Raw genomic sequence first — 17,316 nt, 5'->3', positions numbered from 1 at the left:
AAAATATTTTAAAATATCCTCTTCCCTTATTCTGCAGAACCTTGCTGTTCCCTTGGTTACCTCCCAGATTCATATGCCCTACCGCCATTCCCATCCCTACTCGAACCTCACACTCCTGGTGGGATCAATGAGTTCTGCCACTTAGTGTTCCACATGCGATAGCTGAGGCCTTAATTAAGAGGAAATCCATTAAAAATGATATCAGGGCTTCCCTGGTGGCGCAGTGGTTGAGAGTCCGCCTGCTGAGGCAGGGGACATGGGTTTGTGCCCCGGTCCGGGAAGATCCCACATGCTGCGGAGCGGCTGGGCCCGTGAGCCATGGCCGCTGAGCCTGCGCGTCCGGAGCCTGTGCTCCGCAATGAGAGAGGCCACAACAGTGAGAGGCCCGCGTACCGCAAAAAAAAAAAAAAAAATGATATCAAAAATGGAAGAAATAGCCCACAAAACAGGGGTATGAGGAGCAGGGAAGATTGCAAGCTTCATAACAAAGGTACGAAGCAAATTCCACAAATAACTTTGTGGAAATCAGAAGGAACATACCAGCCAAAAGAGTATCAAGGAAATTTTTTTAAATCTTCACTTTTATTTTATCTGCTTGGTTTTATATGAAGTGTCCTCAGTTACAGCCTTTAATCACATTGCCCAGACTGAACATAATACACTCTCATATGTACCCTTTAATTTTAGATTCCAACCTTTGTCCTCCTAATTCCTACAAAGTAAACAAAACAGACAGGCAAATGTTGACTCAGATTATGATTTTATATAGAAGGATACAGAACTTACCACTCTCTTTTCCCTGAAATCAATGCCGACTGTCGTGATAAATTTGGAGTTAAATTTACCATCTGTGTACTGGTAAAGTACACTGGTCTTCCCTACTCCAGAGTCTCCCAGAGCTAAAAACTTGATGAGGTAATCATAGTCTCCATCAGACATAATGAAGAACTCAGTGGTTCACCTGAAAAATACAAACAAATGTATATTTACCAAAAACCGATTAGAAAATATTAGAATCTTCCATGAATTAAATGACTTCCTTTAATATCCAGTTCATCAAGTACTTCTACGTAACACCTATCTGCCTAAGGGTTCTGTGAAGAGAGGATTAGACATGATTCACTATCCCAAGGACTTAATCATTTGCTAGATGAGCTGCTACTGAATTTGTAAATAACTAATAGTTTAGGTTAAATTTATCGTGCATATTATAGTACTGTTAAGACAAAAATTCCAAGTGAGAATGAAAATCAAGAAGATAATGGTCACTAAGGCTTATACGCAGACCGTGTAGAACAAGGGTTGACAAAACAAAGAAAGAAAGGAGGAAGGAGAATAGTACAGGAATAACAAAAATTCTTAGACTGCAAGTGGTTCCAACTGCCCCTCCTTTTTCAAAGTCTCCTAGTGCTGCATCCTTGGCTTTTCTTTTTTTACTTGGACGTTGAGGCAATTTCATTTATCCTCTTCATTTTCACATGTGATTATCATTCCTTCAAAGATAATGTTAAGTTCACAAGTAAAACTTGGTTTGCAGCTTCCTTACAAATTATTGTTACTACATATTAAATCAGATCTTTCTAGAATATCACTGCTCACTTGAGAACTGAGTTCCACCATGAAGGGCTCATTTATCTACATTTGCCTTGGTATTCTACAGGAAATGCTTCCAATTCAGCTCTTCAATATTTGCCAGAAGTCTACCTTTGAGAAGAAATATTCTTGGTTTTACAGCAAGACCTAACCAAGGTTACTTTCTATCCTTTGCAATCAGCACTTTTCAAGATTGTTTTTATCCTCTAAATAGATTCAAACTATTCAAAATATCAGTCTGACTAGAAATATAGTCTGTCTCCAGGGAAGACTTACTTCTTTTTATCCTCCCATTTCTAATACCGATAAACCCTCCTGAAAATCAGAAAAACAATCAGCTATTCCGTTACCACTGACAACTCTACCTGCCCATTCAACATACATATTCACCCATTCACATACACATCATATGCCCTACATTAGATGCTGCTGATTTTCCTCTCATTGTCCCCTTTTCACCCAGCCATCTCCTGCCCAGAAACTTTACCACAATTCTCAACGCTTCCTATAGGATTATTTCTATAGATCCATAAAATTCATAAAAGCTCAGGCAAGGACATTTATTGATTTTCAAGGTTGCCTCCCCCACCCTATCCTCAATTTGGTGACCCACCTTATGTTCAAAAATCCTGAATTCTGATCCCCAAGAGCTGCTTCAGTGACTTCCACAGAGTCCCTTAGTGCAGAACTGTGGCCTCACATTCAGATATGGCTGGTCAGTTGACAAGGGCAAAGCCTCTACAAACATTTGGCATTCTATTTGCACACTATAAGGCGTGACACTGTACAGATGATGGCTTTCCTATGTTATAGCTTCTGTACGCACAGGTACAGGTTGCCAGCATTAATGGTGTGTAACAGAATGCCTCTCCAGAAGATGACCACTTGGATACAAATAAAGATTCTAGTATGTTTTATCACAGCATCTCACTCGGCTCCAAGTTATTCATAAATAAGAGCTAAGAATTGAAAAGTAGGTCCAGATAACATTGAATCATTTGGGGGGGGGGGGCTCCCGTCCAAATAAATGAGGAAGCAGAAAGCAACTCCAAATTCTGCAAGGAGAATGACGCAAGAAGTCGCTGTGGCTACCTTATTTCCTCTTTACTTTTTTTTTTTTTTTGCGGTACACGGACCTCTCACTGTTGTGGCCTCTCCTGTTGCGGAGCACAGGCTCCAGACGCGCAGGCTCAGCGGCCATGGCTCACGGGCCCAGCCGCTCCGCGGCATGTGGGATCTTCCCAGACCGGGGCACGAACTCGTGTCCCCTGCATCGGCAGGCGGACTCTCAACCACTGCGCCACCAGGGAAGCCCTCCTCTTTACTTTTATTTTGAAAAAAGTTGGTCATTTTTATAACTAGTTTCTGTATCATTTCAGGTACAGGAGAAAATGTTGTCACCAATGGCATACTCTTCTAGAATTCTCTAAACCTACTTCAATGGAATTCAAAGACTGATGAACCTATCTCTGCTGCACCAAAATTTAATATGTTTAGTTATCATGGGAGAAGAATTACACAGGTAAGTCTACAAATGATCTTCATGGGTTTTGTCTTCTATTCGTGATGACAGCAATATATAACAGTTTGTTCCCAAACCAAACCATCATAAAGGAAGTGTTAACAACATACCACAACTGAAGGTATAGACACCACCATTGAAATTAATCATATTTTATACTCTTCAGACTGCACCTTTAGACAATTATCTGCCTTGCTGATCTGAAAATAAATGCTCAGACCTTCCATTTTCTGGGTTCAGTTTGCTAAAGAATGAAACAGAACCCAGAGAGTTTAACTCATTTGCACAGTCTAGAACATGTGTCTCCTAACTTCAAGTCCAATGTCCATTCTACCTCAAGCTTTGTGGCCATTACTCAAGTTTTTACAAATGGATGTTCGATTTAAAAGTGACCAGGTAGGATATCATACAAGGTAGCCTAACAGGAAACATGTGACTTCTGAAGTCAAGCAGAGCTGGATTGGATTCCATATCTCCCACATACTGGCTACTCAGATGTTTTTCAGTCTTGGATTTTCAGGTTTCCATTCCATGAAAAAGAAAATGTACACTACTTCCCACCATTGTTCTAAGGATTGAATGAGATACTCTTTGTGGAGTGCCCAGCACAATGCTTGGCATAAGCTGGGTACGCAGCAAATGTTGGCTCACTCTCTTCTCCCCATTCTGGACACATCAGACAGGCTCTGAAGACCTAGAACAATTTCTGAAATTGCCTCTGGGCAGCTCAAAACATGTATTTCTGGCACAAAAGATTGCTGACTGGCTCAGAGTAGTTTACGGAGTCAGCAAACGTCACCTTCTTTTTTGGCTGGTTCAAACCATTTTCAATTAATTTTAAGTAGATATGTCAATTTCAAAAGAGTTATGACCAGCTTAAGAACGGGTTTAAATTGTATAAAACACTCTGATCCATACTAAAAAATTCATACTTGTTTAAAAGGATCTCAAAGGTTCATTCTGGTTCAGAGTGAAAGAGTTAAGTTCAGAGACATTCTACCTACAAAACCATTTCTGATTGATCTAAAGCCACTTAGTTAAAACCATATGTATTACTCAGCCATAAAAAGAAACGAAATTGAGCTATGTGTAATGAGGTGGATAGACCTAGAGTCTGTCATACAGAGTGAAGTAAGTCAGAAAGAGAAAGACAAATACCGTATGCTAACACATATATATGGAATTTAAGAAAAAAAAAATGTTATGAAGAACCTAGGGGTAAGACAGGAATAAAGACACAGACCTACTGGAGAACGGACTTGAGGATATGGGGAGGGGGAAGGGTGAGCTGTGACAAAGCGAGAGAGAGGCATGGACATATATACACTACTAAACATAAGGTAGATAGCCAGTGGGAAGCAGCCGCATAGCACAGGATATCAGCTCGGTGCTTTGTGACCGCCTGAAGGGGTGGGATACGGAGGGTGGGAGGGAGGGAGACGCAAGAGGGAAGAGATATGGGAACATATGTATATGTATAACTGATTCACTTTGTTATAAAGCAGAAACTAACACACCATTGTAAAGCAGTTATACCCCAATAAAGATGTTAAAAAAAAAAAAAACACATGTATCTAACCAAAATCATTTAGGTCTGGTTTTAAGAGCTCAAACTGCTTCACACTGGTTTTAGCTAGCTCAAATAAGCTCTGACCTGGACAAGTAGGTTCTGACTGGCTCACCTAAGGTTTGATTGGTTCAGAGCATATTTTACTGAATCAAGCTAGTGCTGACCAATTAAATCTATCTCCAACTGGGTCACAGTTGCTCTAATTTTATCAAACTGCTTGTAGTTGAAGGTAAAAACTGGCTCAAAACAGTCCAAGTTGACTGATAAGATGTTCAAACAGTTCAAGACCAAAAATGTAAAATGATACTCAGAAGCACCAAAAGCAATGGTTTGGTGCTTTTAAACTTATACCAAATCAACAAACTTAAAATTTTCCTTATAATTACCCCAGCTGTAGACAATCTGTACTCAAATATTTATCTCCATCACAGTACAGTCTCTTTCTACACTTGAACAGTTTGTACGTGTTAGAGTACAGAAAACAGGCTGGGAGAAGGGATACTGGCAGAGGAGAATACGATAAACAACAGGGAAAGGTATGATGAGTGACACAGGCTTCCTTGGTTGAGAACTCACCTCCTGCCTTATCTCAGGGACCTGGCAGCAAAACACTGATCTGTAATCCAACAATAAAACAGAGATTTCAGCTGGGGGGAACCTTTAGCAAATTGGGATGCTATTTACAGTTTGCCCTAAGTTGGTCACAATGACCAGGCTGGTCTGGGTTAACAGAGACCAGAATTCTAAAGAGTAAGGAAGCTGCTAGGAAATAAAAGTATTCAGGGAACAGGCAGGTCTTCAAATTGTTGACAGAGATTTTTCAGGGTATTGGTGGTGACAGGTTCCTTATCTGAGCTTACAGTCAGTTAGTCAAAGCCTAGAGTTAACGGAATCATTCCATCTTTCAGGAGAAAATAATTCTAGTCCATAGCAGACTACAATCCCAAACCATGCTGCAGTCCTATATGTGGTTGTCTTGCCACCGCTTACCACCACGAGGTAAAGACAACTAAATGTTAAGTTTCAGCTTCTGGTAGGTCTTCACGTAGAACCATCTTCATATTATTAAAAATTATTTTGGGGACTTCCCTGGCAGTCCAGTGGTTGAGACTTCGTCTTCCAATGCAGGGCGTGAGGGTTTGATCCCTGGTCAGGGAACTTAGATCCCACATGCCTCCGGGCCAAAAAACCAAAACATAAAACAGAAGCAATATTGTAAAAAATTCAATAAAGACTTTAAAAATGATCCACATTAAAAAAAAGAAAATCAGGGCTTCCCTGGTGGCACAGTGGTTAAGAATCGCCTGCCAATGCAGGGGACACGGGTTCGAGCCCTGGTCCTGGAAGATCCCACATGCTGCAGAGCAACTAAGCCCGTGTGCCACAACTACTGAGCCTGCATTCTAGAGCTCACGTGCCACAACTATTGAAGCCCAGGTGCCTAGAGCCCATGCTCCACAACCAGAGAAGCCACTGCAGTAAGAAGCTCACGCACCACAACAAAGAGTAGCCCCCACTTGCCACAACCAGAGAAAGCCCGCGCACAGCAATGAAGACCCAACGCAGCCAAAAATAAAAATAAATTTAGTTTTAAAAAAAGAAAAAACAATTTTTTTAAAAAGAGTATAAACATTTAAAAAAAATTTTAATTAAAAAAAATTAAAATTATTTTTGCTTTTTATTTTTGTTACTCAAGTCCTGAGTGGTGTTTCTGGAACCTGTTCTTCAGAAAAAAAAATACTCCACTCCCCAATTATGGAAATAACAAATTATTTTTATGTTGGCATTTTAGAGCAGACAGGGAAACAGTAAAAATACACAGTGCAGAATTTGGGGCACCCAAACAACATTTTGTGCACACAATTTCCAGCAAGCAGTCCAGCCTATTGATGCTTGGGAAGCTAGTTCATCAAGGCCTCCCAACTGCACTGCTCTTGCTAAAAATAAGTAAGATGCCCACATGTCAGGCACTTTACCTGCATTAGTGTAACAGCCCTCATCACAGCCCTAAAGGCAGGTGATACATACATCACACACACCTTCTCCCTCCGAGGAATCTCGGTGCCAGTCTATCATGAATGCCACAATGAAAGGATGAGGAAGTGGGTCTTGGGCAGTCTCTCCACATATTAACATGCGCTCAATTCCAATGAATTGTTGAGAGGCATAAAAAAAGTGGAAGTTAAGAGCAAGGACTCTAGAGTTGAATCATCTGGATATGAATCCAGTCATGTCACTTTAGAAAATGTAATGTCTTTTGCCTCGGGATCCCCATCTTAACAATGGGAATGATAACCTATTTTATTAATACTATCAAGTATCTGCTTTCTTAACTTCTTTAAAAGTGGGGTGCATCTTATATTTCACAGTCTTACCACCCATGACATCCTACAATTGTTATGAAATAAGGTGGCACTGGAAATACAGTTGTGTGAAACCTTTCATTAGCAACGTCTAAGCAAAATCAAGAATGCAGCATCAACACATTGTAGATTCGATGGAGCACAACAGTAAACCTATCTCAGAGGGCTGTTGTGAGGATTGAGTATACATATAAAGTTTAGTTTAGAACAGTGCCTGGCACACAGTAAGTCCTGTATAAGTATTAACTGCTATTAGCATCATCAAGCAGTCTAGCTCTGAAGGGTCAATACGAAGGCAATATTCTTTCTTAGAAATGAAGAAAGAACTGAATCCCTAATCGAAAAATAAGATTAAAAACAAAAAGACTCTATGGAGATGTAATGGCCTATATGGGAAAAGAATCTTAAAAAAAAAAAAAAGAGTGGATATATGTATGTATATAACTGATTCACTTTGCTATACACCTGAAACTAATACAACATTGTAAATCAACTATACTCCAAAAAAATGTAAAAAATAAAATAAAATAAATTTTATCAAAAAAAGAAAAAAAAAGAATCTATGGAGAGCACTTGAACCTAAGGTCACTTCTTTAAACACTGTACCTCCTGGAGGAAGTAGCAACTAAATACCTCAAGGAAATGTCTTCTAAAAAGTCAAGAATGCCCTCAATTTGAGACAGGCAAAAGATTTTCTTATTCATCTCATATCTATCTCTCCTCCTTACACAAATATTTTTTCAAAGTGATCTACACCCTCACTCTCAACAGATTAACAACAGAAAGCAAGGAACACCTACTTCCTCAACATGTACCATGTGGTGATAATTGCCTGGTGAGAGAAAGTCAATGATCTTCCTTATTTAAAAAATAAAATATATTTTAATTGCTTTTCAGGAAATAAGGTAGAAGAAATTGATTTTAGTTAAGTGCAAAGGGGAAAGCTCACTCTCTCTCTCTCTCTCTCTCTCTCTCTCACACACACACACACACACACACACACTATAGCCCAAATTCTCCATGAAACTTCCTATTAAATTCAGTCAAAGATTCCAACCTTACGATCCCCAATCACTAGGCAGAATCATTCAAAATCTACTCCAGATAAGTCAGTTTTTAAAAGCCCAATTTTCCCTCTATCAACCACATTTAATACAGAGAGTAAAAAAGCAGGGAGGGATAATATTACCTGAACAACTACTATGTGTCATGAATGGTAGTAGACATGGTTCTATTTTATCATCCTTAAGTGCAACTTAATGTCTGGGTAAGGCATAAAGAGAACGTTGTTTTCTTAATGTGGTGGCACGTAGGCTTGGGTTCAAATTCTGGACTCTTCTTGGTGTGACTTGGTCCAAGTTCTTCACACTAAGTCTCCTCTCTTTCAACTACAAAGTGGAGATAACATTACTAACCTAACTGGGTTACTTTAAGGATGAAGTGACATAATCCACAGAAAGTTTTAGCACATTGCTTGGTTTGTGTTAAGTGTTCAACAACAGAAACTTCTTTTTAGCAATACTATTACTAACATATAGCCTCATCAAGTTCTTATTAGGCAAGGCATGTAATTTTATAACTTATTCTTAATGTAACCAGTACCTGAACCTTTAGAAAAAATAGAGAAAGAAAGTCAATTTAGGTGCAATCATTTAAGAGGTCTCTATCACAAAAGCTACCTTGGCATTCCAATCTAACAATGAGTTGGGGTTTTTTTTTTGCGGTACGCAGGCCTCTCACTGTTGCCTCTCCCGTCGCGAAGCACAGGCTCCGGACGCGCAGGCTCAGCGGCCATGGCTCACGGGCCCAGCCGCTCCGCGGCATGTGGGATCTTCCCAGAGCGGGGGCACAAACCCGCATCCCCTGCATCGGCAGGTGGACTCTCAACCACTGCGCCACAGGGAAGCCCAACAGTGAGTTTTAACTGGGTGATTTTTGGCAATTTCAGAACTAGAGTGTTCATTATAAAAGCATTTTATAATGGGGAATTCCCCGGTGGTCCAGTGATTAAGTCTCCTCATGCTTCCATTGCAGGGGGCCTGGGTTCGATCCCTGGTCGGGGAACTAAGATCTCACAAGCCATGAGGAAAAACCAAAAAAAAAAAAAAAAAAGCAGCATTTTATAATGTACCAAGATATGAGTAGGGGCAACTTGTGTTTACCAGATGAGCTCTGGCTACAACTATCTTAGATCACTGCAATTGCTAAACCCTGAAGTGACATATATTTACTTTCACTGCAAAAGCAAGATGTGTACTGCCCAAGAGTGGGGCTCCCCATTTCCACAAGAGGAGATAGCCTCTGCCCTCTGTGCACGTGACCTTCCTCTTCTCAATTTCTGATCTAGTGTGAGTAGATAGGTTTCTGCCCTCCTGAATAGGTTGACAGTAGAATAGATGAAATTATAAACAAAGAGCTTATCTTGTTTGTGCAAAGATCTTAGGTAGAGAGAAGTAAGTAGAAATGTAATGGCATTGAAGAATAGACAGAAATTGGAATCTGTTTCATAGTAATATAATAGATCCACCCTTAACACTGAGAAGAGAGGTACATAGCTAAAAACTGACAATCTAAATTTACATACAATTTGGCTTAATATTTATAAATGTGCCTCTTACACAGGAATATTCCATTTTCCCCAATTACACAAAGTGAAAAGACTAAATTATAGCATTCGATGATATTCCAACATAGTAAGTTATTCAGAGAAAAAATAAAATCATCTACAAACACTACTGAATTAAATATACATTCCCAAATACTACCAGGACATCCAAATATATCATTTGTAAAAGCATCCTTCAGCCATTTGCAATTCCTTATGAGTATTAAAAAAGAAAAAATAAGCAGTCTCAATCCAGGAGTTGACCTACTATTTCTGAAATGTTACCATCACCTCAGTAGGTGACTAACATAAGCCAGTAGTCAAATAATACAAGCAACTGCACATTAAGAAAGAAGTGGGCACTGGAATGATTCTTGAAAGTAGAAAATGTTCTTCTGGAAGACCACTGTCAGCGACTCAAATGAGATACTGGCTTCTTTGTTTTTGTAAGATGTGGAGATCATCGATTCATTTACTCAAAAGGCATTATTTGCTGCCCACGCCTCTTTTACGATCAGAATATAACTGTTTACAGAAATTTATGGAAAGTAACTACTGGGTGTTATTTACTTACAGTTTGTGACAAGTACATCTTATTTTATAGACACAGGGTAATAGGAATAAAGGCGTACCTCAGAAACTGTCCTTTGTAAAATATAGACAATACAGTGCCAATAGGAGTGGCTGTTTGGTTTGCCGAGCACTATCTCAAATAAGGTGAAAGTAGCCCCATAATGGCCACAACCACATGTCCCTGCAATGGAAGGTCCCACCCATGGCTAAACGTGCTTCCTAATGACTCCGTAAAGCAGGAAGTTCTTGGAGAATTCTTGGAATTCTCCAAGAAGTCCACGTGTAAAGTCTACTCCCACTCAGTGGTTGCTTTTTGTGAGCACATAGAAAACAGTAAGACATAGGCGTTGGAGTCAGGGTCTCCTCAATTCAAACAGGGGACCACCACCTACTGGTGTAAAGTGAGTAGCAAAATGCATGATGGAGATCAATATATCGTAGCTGTTCTTATGACTACGAGAGATTAAGGTTTGAACACTGACCTTATGGCATTAAGACTGGTGCTTTTTCCACTATTCCTTAAGAGGGACACTGAACCTAATAAATCTCCTAAAGAATGGAGTAAAAATATTTTCCGAAAATGGAACAGGAGGAGTGACCTAAGCTACCTGGAAGGTAGCTGCAAGACCAACTGATTCATAGAGGGAATTCTGCTATTAAGTTCTGAAGAGGTAGAAGTGAAGAGCCTTTGGTTATGTCAGAGTGATGCCAAACTCCTGGGCCCAAGACTCAAAGGTGGAAATATTAGGAGTGACTGTGCTGCTACCGCAGCCAGGACTGGAAGGATTACAAACCAAGTAGCACTCAAAGGACTTGAAATTGAAAAGTGCATTTCCATGAATTGGGAGATTGGGATTGACATGTATACACTGATGTGTATAAAATGGATGACTAATAAGAGCCTGCTGTGTAAAAAAATAAAGTAAAATTCAAAAAGAAAAAAAAAAGTACATTTCCAAGGTTGCAAAACACGGAACACCTTTCCATTTATGACCTAGAAATGGAGTCAGGGATTCTTGCCAAGCCTGGTCCTCCCGGAATATGCGAGGGTTGTAAGGCCTCCGACCAACACAACCTAGCTGCCCTCTTGCATCTCACCTGCCTCAAAGTTTTTCATGTGCTGAAACACAGGAAAGATGTTGATTTGCCAGAGGAAATGCACCAAATCAAGAAAAGAATCACTTCACTTTGTGATGGAGCAATGATGCTTCTTTCATTCCAAGAAAAATTTTAGGATGGAAAAACAATTGTGAATTAGAAGAATCAAGACCTGTTGAGGATGACTGTCCAAATAATAAAAACAATTAGATTAATGTCCCTGAGTTGGCAGTAGCTGGGGAGGAGAGGGATTCCTTTACCATTGCCTTTTTTAAAAACTAAAATGAGTGGTCTATATTTATTCACCCCGTAGAGACACTGTGTCCAGAATATACCACCACCCTGCCTTTCCAGACCCAATCATTTGCATACCAGGATATTATTTTCACTGTTGTTTTTTTAGGGTGACTTCTACAGTGTACTGTAACCATTTCCCTGACTTCTTAAACAAAGGGCATAGACCATACCTCACCTTTTCTGTGATGAGATACCGTAACTGTATACTTGCAGAAACTGTGAATGGTGAGGGCTCCTATCCCACACACCCTACTCTGAAGGCTAAGATGAAGCATCAGTTTGGCACACAGATACTTACAAAGGCCACTAAGATGCACCAGACAGGGCTTCACCTCTCCCTCGTCCTGCCTACACCACAGCCTCACCCATGCTGACCACACCAGGGCACAGCCGTTCTCCACCCCCAGGGATATGCTTCTCAGGTGCAGTCTGGCTTACAAAAGCACACAGGAGTCCATCTTCACAGCTGCTTTCTTTCTTTTTTTTTAATATAAATTTATTTATTTGTTTGTTTTTATTTTTGGCTGTGTTGGGTCTTTGTTGCTGCACACGGGCTTTCTCTAGTTGCAGCGGGCGGGGGGCTACTCTTCGTTGCAGTGCGCGGGCTTCTCATTGTGGTGGCTTCTCTTGATGCAAAGCACGGGCTCTAGGCACGCGGGCTTCAATAGTTGTGGCTCGCGGGCTTCAGTAGCTGTGGCATGAAGGCTCTAGAGCGCAGGCTCAGTAGTTGTGGCGCGTGGGCTTAGTTGCTCCGCGGCACGTGGGATCTTCCCGGACCAGGGCTCGAACCCTTGTCCCTTGCATTGGCAGGCAGATTCTTAACCACTGCACCACCAGGGAAGTCCCATGCACAGCTGCTTTTCTTTTCCATAGTCTCCTATCCACCCTACAACACCCCCATGTTGGGTTCTAACAGTCCCACTTCTATCCATTACCCTGAGCCTCTCTACTCTTTCTTGTCCCTCATCTCCACGTACTCTTCCCAAACTCCAGTTTGTGTGTGCAAAAACTGACCTCACACCAACAACACCAGTCCATGAATACTGGTGCTTTCCTTGTAACAGTGAGCTGCTATATCAATTTCAAGGTACTGGACTCTCCTCCATAAGCTCATTTGCTACTCTGTCTTCAGGGACTTCTGCTTTTCCAATAAGGAAAGACTTCCCCCAGCTAAGTCTGGGAACAGAGCCATTTCAGAAACCCAAGTGCTTCTCCACTGTGCCAGTTTGGGGTTTACCATATACTAATGAAAAGGCAGCATACTGACACAAGTTAATCATGAGTTTAAAAAACTAGTGTCTGAGGACTTCCCTGGTGGTGTAGTGGTTAGGAATCCACCTGCCAATGCAGGGGACACGGGTTCGAGCCCTGGTCTGTGAAGATCCCACATGCTGCGAAGCAACTAAGCCCGTGCACCACAACTACCGAGCCTGTGCTCTAGAGCCCGCAAGCCACAACTACTGAGCCTGCACGCCACAACTACTGAAGCCCGCGTGCCTAGAGCCTGTGCTCTTCAACAAGAGAAGCCACCGCAATGAGAAGCACGCGCACCGCAATGAAGAGTAGCCCCCGCTCGCTGCAACTAGAGAAAACCCGCACACAGCAACGAAGACCCAACACAGACAAAAATAGATAAAAAAGAAATAAATTTATTTTAAAAAAACTAGTGTCTGTAAATATTCCACCATGTGTTAACTTAGTTCTTTTAAAAACAGTAAAATAGGCTCAGAAATATCAAACTATTTCCTGATGTTTTAGCACCACAAAACAACAGTACTAGGATTCTTAGCCTCTCTCGTTTGGTGTCAATAAGCTCTAAAGAGCCAGCTATAGGTCTTCCTCGTCCTCGATCAGGTCCACTCTCTCCATTTAATATACTTACAATACATGTTTAACTGCTCCCTAAATATCATATTCTTTAATAGCTGAATCAAAAGGAAAGAAGAGAAACTCACCTGTGGTGCAGGTCCAATCTGATATACTTCTTATTGATTCTTGCCCCGTTCCACCTATGCAGTAGGCAGTCTTAGCAGGGACTGTTTGCATTTCTATCAACAGCTTTTTATAGACTAGGGCGTGCCTTGGGTTTACTTATGCAAAAGAGGACTGAGGTACTTGCAGCCATCCAGCCTATTTCTAAATCAGCCTGTCAGATCACAGTTGGCTTTTTTGCGATTGTTGTTGTTTTTTCTAATTTTCTTACCTTTGAATCAGTAAATGCTGCCTAATATCACATTTGGGGGGATTTGTTAAGTTTTACGAATGTCCCCTGGTTGCGTAAAAAGGATCTGTATTCCCTGTTTGTTGTATGCAGAATTACGTATGTACTAGTTCAAGCTAGTTAGTTGTATTTTTCAATCTGATATATCCTTGTTTATGTTTTCCTACTTCACCTGTTAGGTTCCGAGAAAAAACTGGATCGTATTTATTTTTAGAAAATAAGCACAAGACAATGTCTTAAACGAGATGAATATAGCAAATCATAAAAGAATAAGGCACTGCAGTTCTTATTAGAGAGGCCTCAAGTCTGTGGAGCTCTGGGACCCATTGAGGTTCTTCAGGAGTCTATAAACTTTTATTCAAATGTCCTTTTTCTCTTTATTGTTATTTTTTTAAACTGGAATAAAAAGTTACAGCCAAACGAGTTATATACCACATTTAGAGACCTCCAAATTGTTCACTTACTGCCTGGCGAAGTTATTTGCTTCTGCCTTTAGTGCATACGTATTATTTGGAATTCTTATAAATCTGTCATTAATTGAGAAGGCTATAATTTGCACTAGGCTTTTGTCATTCTCTTTCCTTTTTAAAAAAAGTTTGGAGTGGATTCACATGTCCACTCTTGTGAGAATATTTAAGGAAGCATATGTGAGCCACACTCAGTAAATGACAGAAAGGCTCAGGCACATCTGTTCAGCACATGCTGGCTTTTACTCAGGACAACTGAGCAATAAGGAATGAACACAGTATGCTGCATCCTAACATTCTATTATAGAGCACTGCAGACATGATTTTATGTTTGGGGAGCTTCTTCTCTGACTTAGAGCTACGCTAAGCTTGGGTTACTTCTTGTTCATAGCAGATCAGTGTTTTCACAGCCAGCTGAATACTCTTGAATAGCGTCTCAGAAAAGCTACATAGTATCACTGCAGCAAATCTTTCGCTCCCTCAGAAAACTGCTGTGGTCCAGCTGGTTGCAAACTTTCTTTAGCAAGGTTCTTCAAATGAAATCTTACCTGGTACTTTAACATATAAAACAGGTGAAAGTAGAACCATTCTGGTAAAAGAAGTGAAGGTAAGACCCCACCTCCAAGGCCTGTGGACCCAACAAAGTCCTAACAAGTGCTCCATTGTACACATGTGGAAAATCAACGTGGAAAGCTCGACCTCAATGGCTCTGAATCATCTTGTTTACCTTCAGCTTTGTACCCAACACTTCCTGCCTGCCTAAACACCTCAAACTGACACCTCATTACAAGGTATGCTACACTTTTTTATTCAGCATCTCCTAAAAATGCCATCTCTCAAATCTCATCCCCTTACCACAACCTTAGGACTCTTCTTATCTGGGATTGAAAATCTGGAATGTATTGGGTGACCCTGGTAAGAATTCCAAGAAGGGCTACCTGGAGCTTCACAGAATAAGTCTGTAGGAAAGGACAATGATCACTGGGTCAATCAAAGGGGAAGAAGAGCTGTGGATCTAAGGCTGAATAGTCCAGGGAAAATCTAGATCAAACTGGCTAGAAGTGAAGCAAGGGGCAGCATCCCCCTTGGGACAGAAAACCAGGGTTCTTGGAAAAGGGAACTATTGGGAGGATGTTTATAACCAGCTACACTGGTGATCTTTTCCCAAAGGGCATTAGAAAGCATAGCCATGTCAGTCTCAATGGACTCGACAACCTATGCTTGGGTGGAACCCTCAAAAGTCAAGATATGCTTTGAAGACCACAATGAAATGTTGATATAGCAAACTTAAAATAACTGAGAATATATTATTTTGTGCTATGTCAGAAGCCACTTTGTACAAAAGTACAGCACAGGATAACACAAAGCAGCATAAATTTTAAAAAATACTGATGGGAGAAAAACTTAAAATTTTCTCCACTAACTTGACTTTTTTCTATAAATTCAAAAGAAATTGCTAGTATTGTATTTTCTCCATAGAACCCCTTGTTCCAGCTAATGGCTATGTCATGAGGAATGTTTCATATGAAAGGACTGCTACTGGGACTTCCCTGGTGGCGCAGTGGTTAAGAATCCACCTGCCAATGCAGGTCCTGGTCCAGGAAGGTCCCACATGCCGCGAAGCAACTAAGCCCTTGCGCCACAACCACTAAGCCTGTGCTCTAGAGCCCGCAACCCACAACTCCTGAGCCTGCGTGCTGCAACTACTAAAGCCCGTGTGCCTAGAGCCCATGCTCCACGACGGTAGAAGCCACCGCAATGAGAAACCCGCGCACCACAACAAAGAGTAGCCCCCGCTCACCGCAACTAGAGAAAGCCCACACGCAGCAATGAAGACCCAAAGCAGCCAATAAATAAATGAATTAATTTAATTTAAAAAAAAAAAAAAGGACTGCTACTTAGAACCATTAGAAAGTTCCAGGGAAGGAGGAAAGGGCATGGGGAAGACGGGAACAGAGCAATCCCTAGTGTTCCCTACCAGAGCAGGCAGCCTCATAGGAAGATGGCATAGAACCAACTTCAGGCCAGAAGGGGGAGATTCAAATGGAGGTCCCAGACAGGTGGACAAAGTCACATCAAAGTCAAACACCAAAAAAGTAAGGAGCAGATCAAAAAGGGGAGAGATGGCTTGTGGATTTGAGGAATTCAGGAGGACAGCTAGCCATACAGACTGGGAAGACCAGTTGCTCATCAGAGCCAGTAGGAACAACACCTAGAAAAGACCCAGGTAGTTGTTACTTTATCAAAAGCCAGAGAGATTCTTCCTTTCTAAGTCAGGGCAATTTATTCCATCTACTTGCTCTCCCCTGCTTAACCTATCCAATTTCAAAGGCTCCCTAATCAACCCAAACAGGTTCCTTCACTAAGTTTCCTCCAGCTGCCCTGGGCAAATGGAAAAGTCAAGCATCCACGTTAGAACTTGGTTCCCAAAGCCGTACCTGTCTTTGTCATCAGCCAAGCCTGGGATAAGGACACCTATGGGAACCAAGCTCCTATTTTCTTTTTTTTTTGGGGGGGGAATGCGTGAGAAATGGATTTATATAACACAAAATAAAGATTCTGTGTTAGCAAGGAAACTATGAATCAGCAAGAGAACAAGCTTCTATTAGGAAACTGGACATTTACCACATACATTCTACTGCAAGAGGTTTTACATTTTGTTAAGATGCAAAATGTTTATTTACTCAGGAGATGCAGTGTGATTTTCCAAACCAAAATCTGGGGCATGAGGTCTGTCAGTGGATTTTCATGACCATTTTGGGAAAAAGGCAGAATAGGGAATATAGTTTAGTTACCAAAGTACTGGAATTTCTAAAGCACCTCACTAATTTATAGGGCAAGTACACAGAGAAGAAAGTGAAATGAAGCAGTATCGGAAAAGCCATGGAGTTGGCCATCACAACACACCTCTGTGCACAGAGGACACGTGCAATCATTTGAGTTCCCTTCACTTCTGACCATCAGGGCTCAGGACTGAGACCTTACTGATCGCCGTAGTAGAGAAAGG

At 41.1% G+C, this 17,316-nt stretch overlaps 1 protein-coding gene across 4 annotated transcripts in view; it reads right to left on the bottom strand.

Moving 5' to 3' along the window:
* The window catches only part of RAB27A (RAB27A, member RAS oncogene family), a 74,147-nt gene that overhangs the window by 26,605 nt on the left and 30,226 nt on the right, over positions 1-17,316 (bottom strand). For 3 of the 4 annotated variants that reach the window (XM_004274648.3, XM_049706028.1, XM_033436959.2), the window contains exon 2: positions 787-961. In XM_004274648.3, the coding sequence (XP_004274696.1) occupies positions 787-939 (153 nt within the window). In that variant the 5' untranslated portion in view covers positions 940-961. Of the gene's footprint in view, positions 1-786; positions 962-5,261; positions 5,302-17,316 lie in introns of those variants that run through there. The other variant, XM_012534807.3, reaches the window with a different exon arrangement.

This window comes from Orcinus orca, chromosome 2 (genome assembly GCF_937001465.1).
Source record: "Orcinus orca chromosome 2, mOrcOrc1.1, whole genome shotgun sequence".
Classification (NCBI taxonomy): Eukaryota; Metazoa; Chordata; class Mammalia; order Artiodactyla; family Delphinidae; genus Orcinus; species Orcinus orca.
Note: the sequence above shows the minus strand (reverse complement) of the source record. Positions and strands in the feature narration are given on the sequence as shown.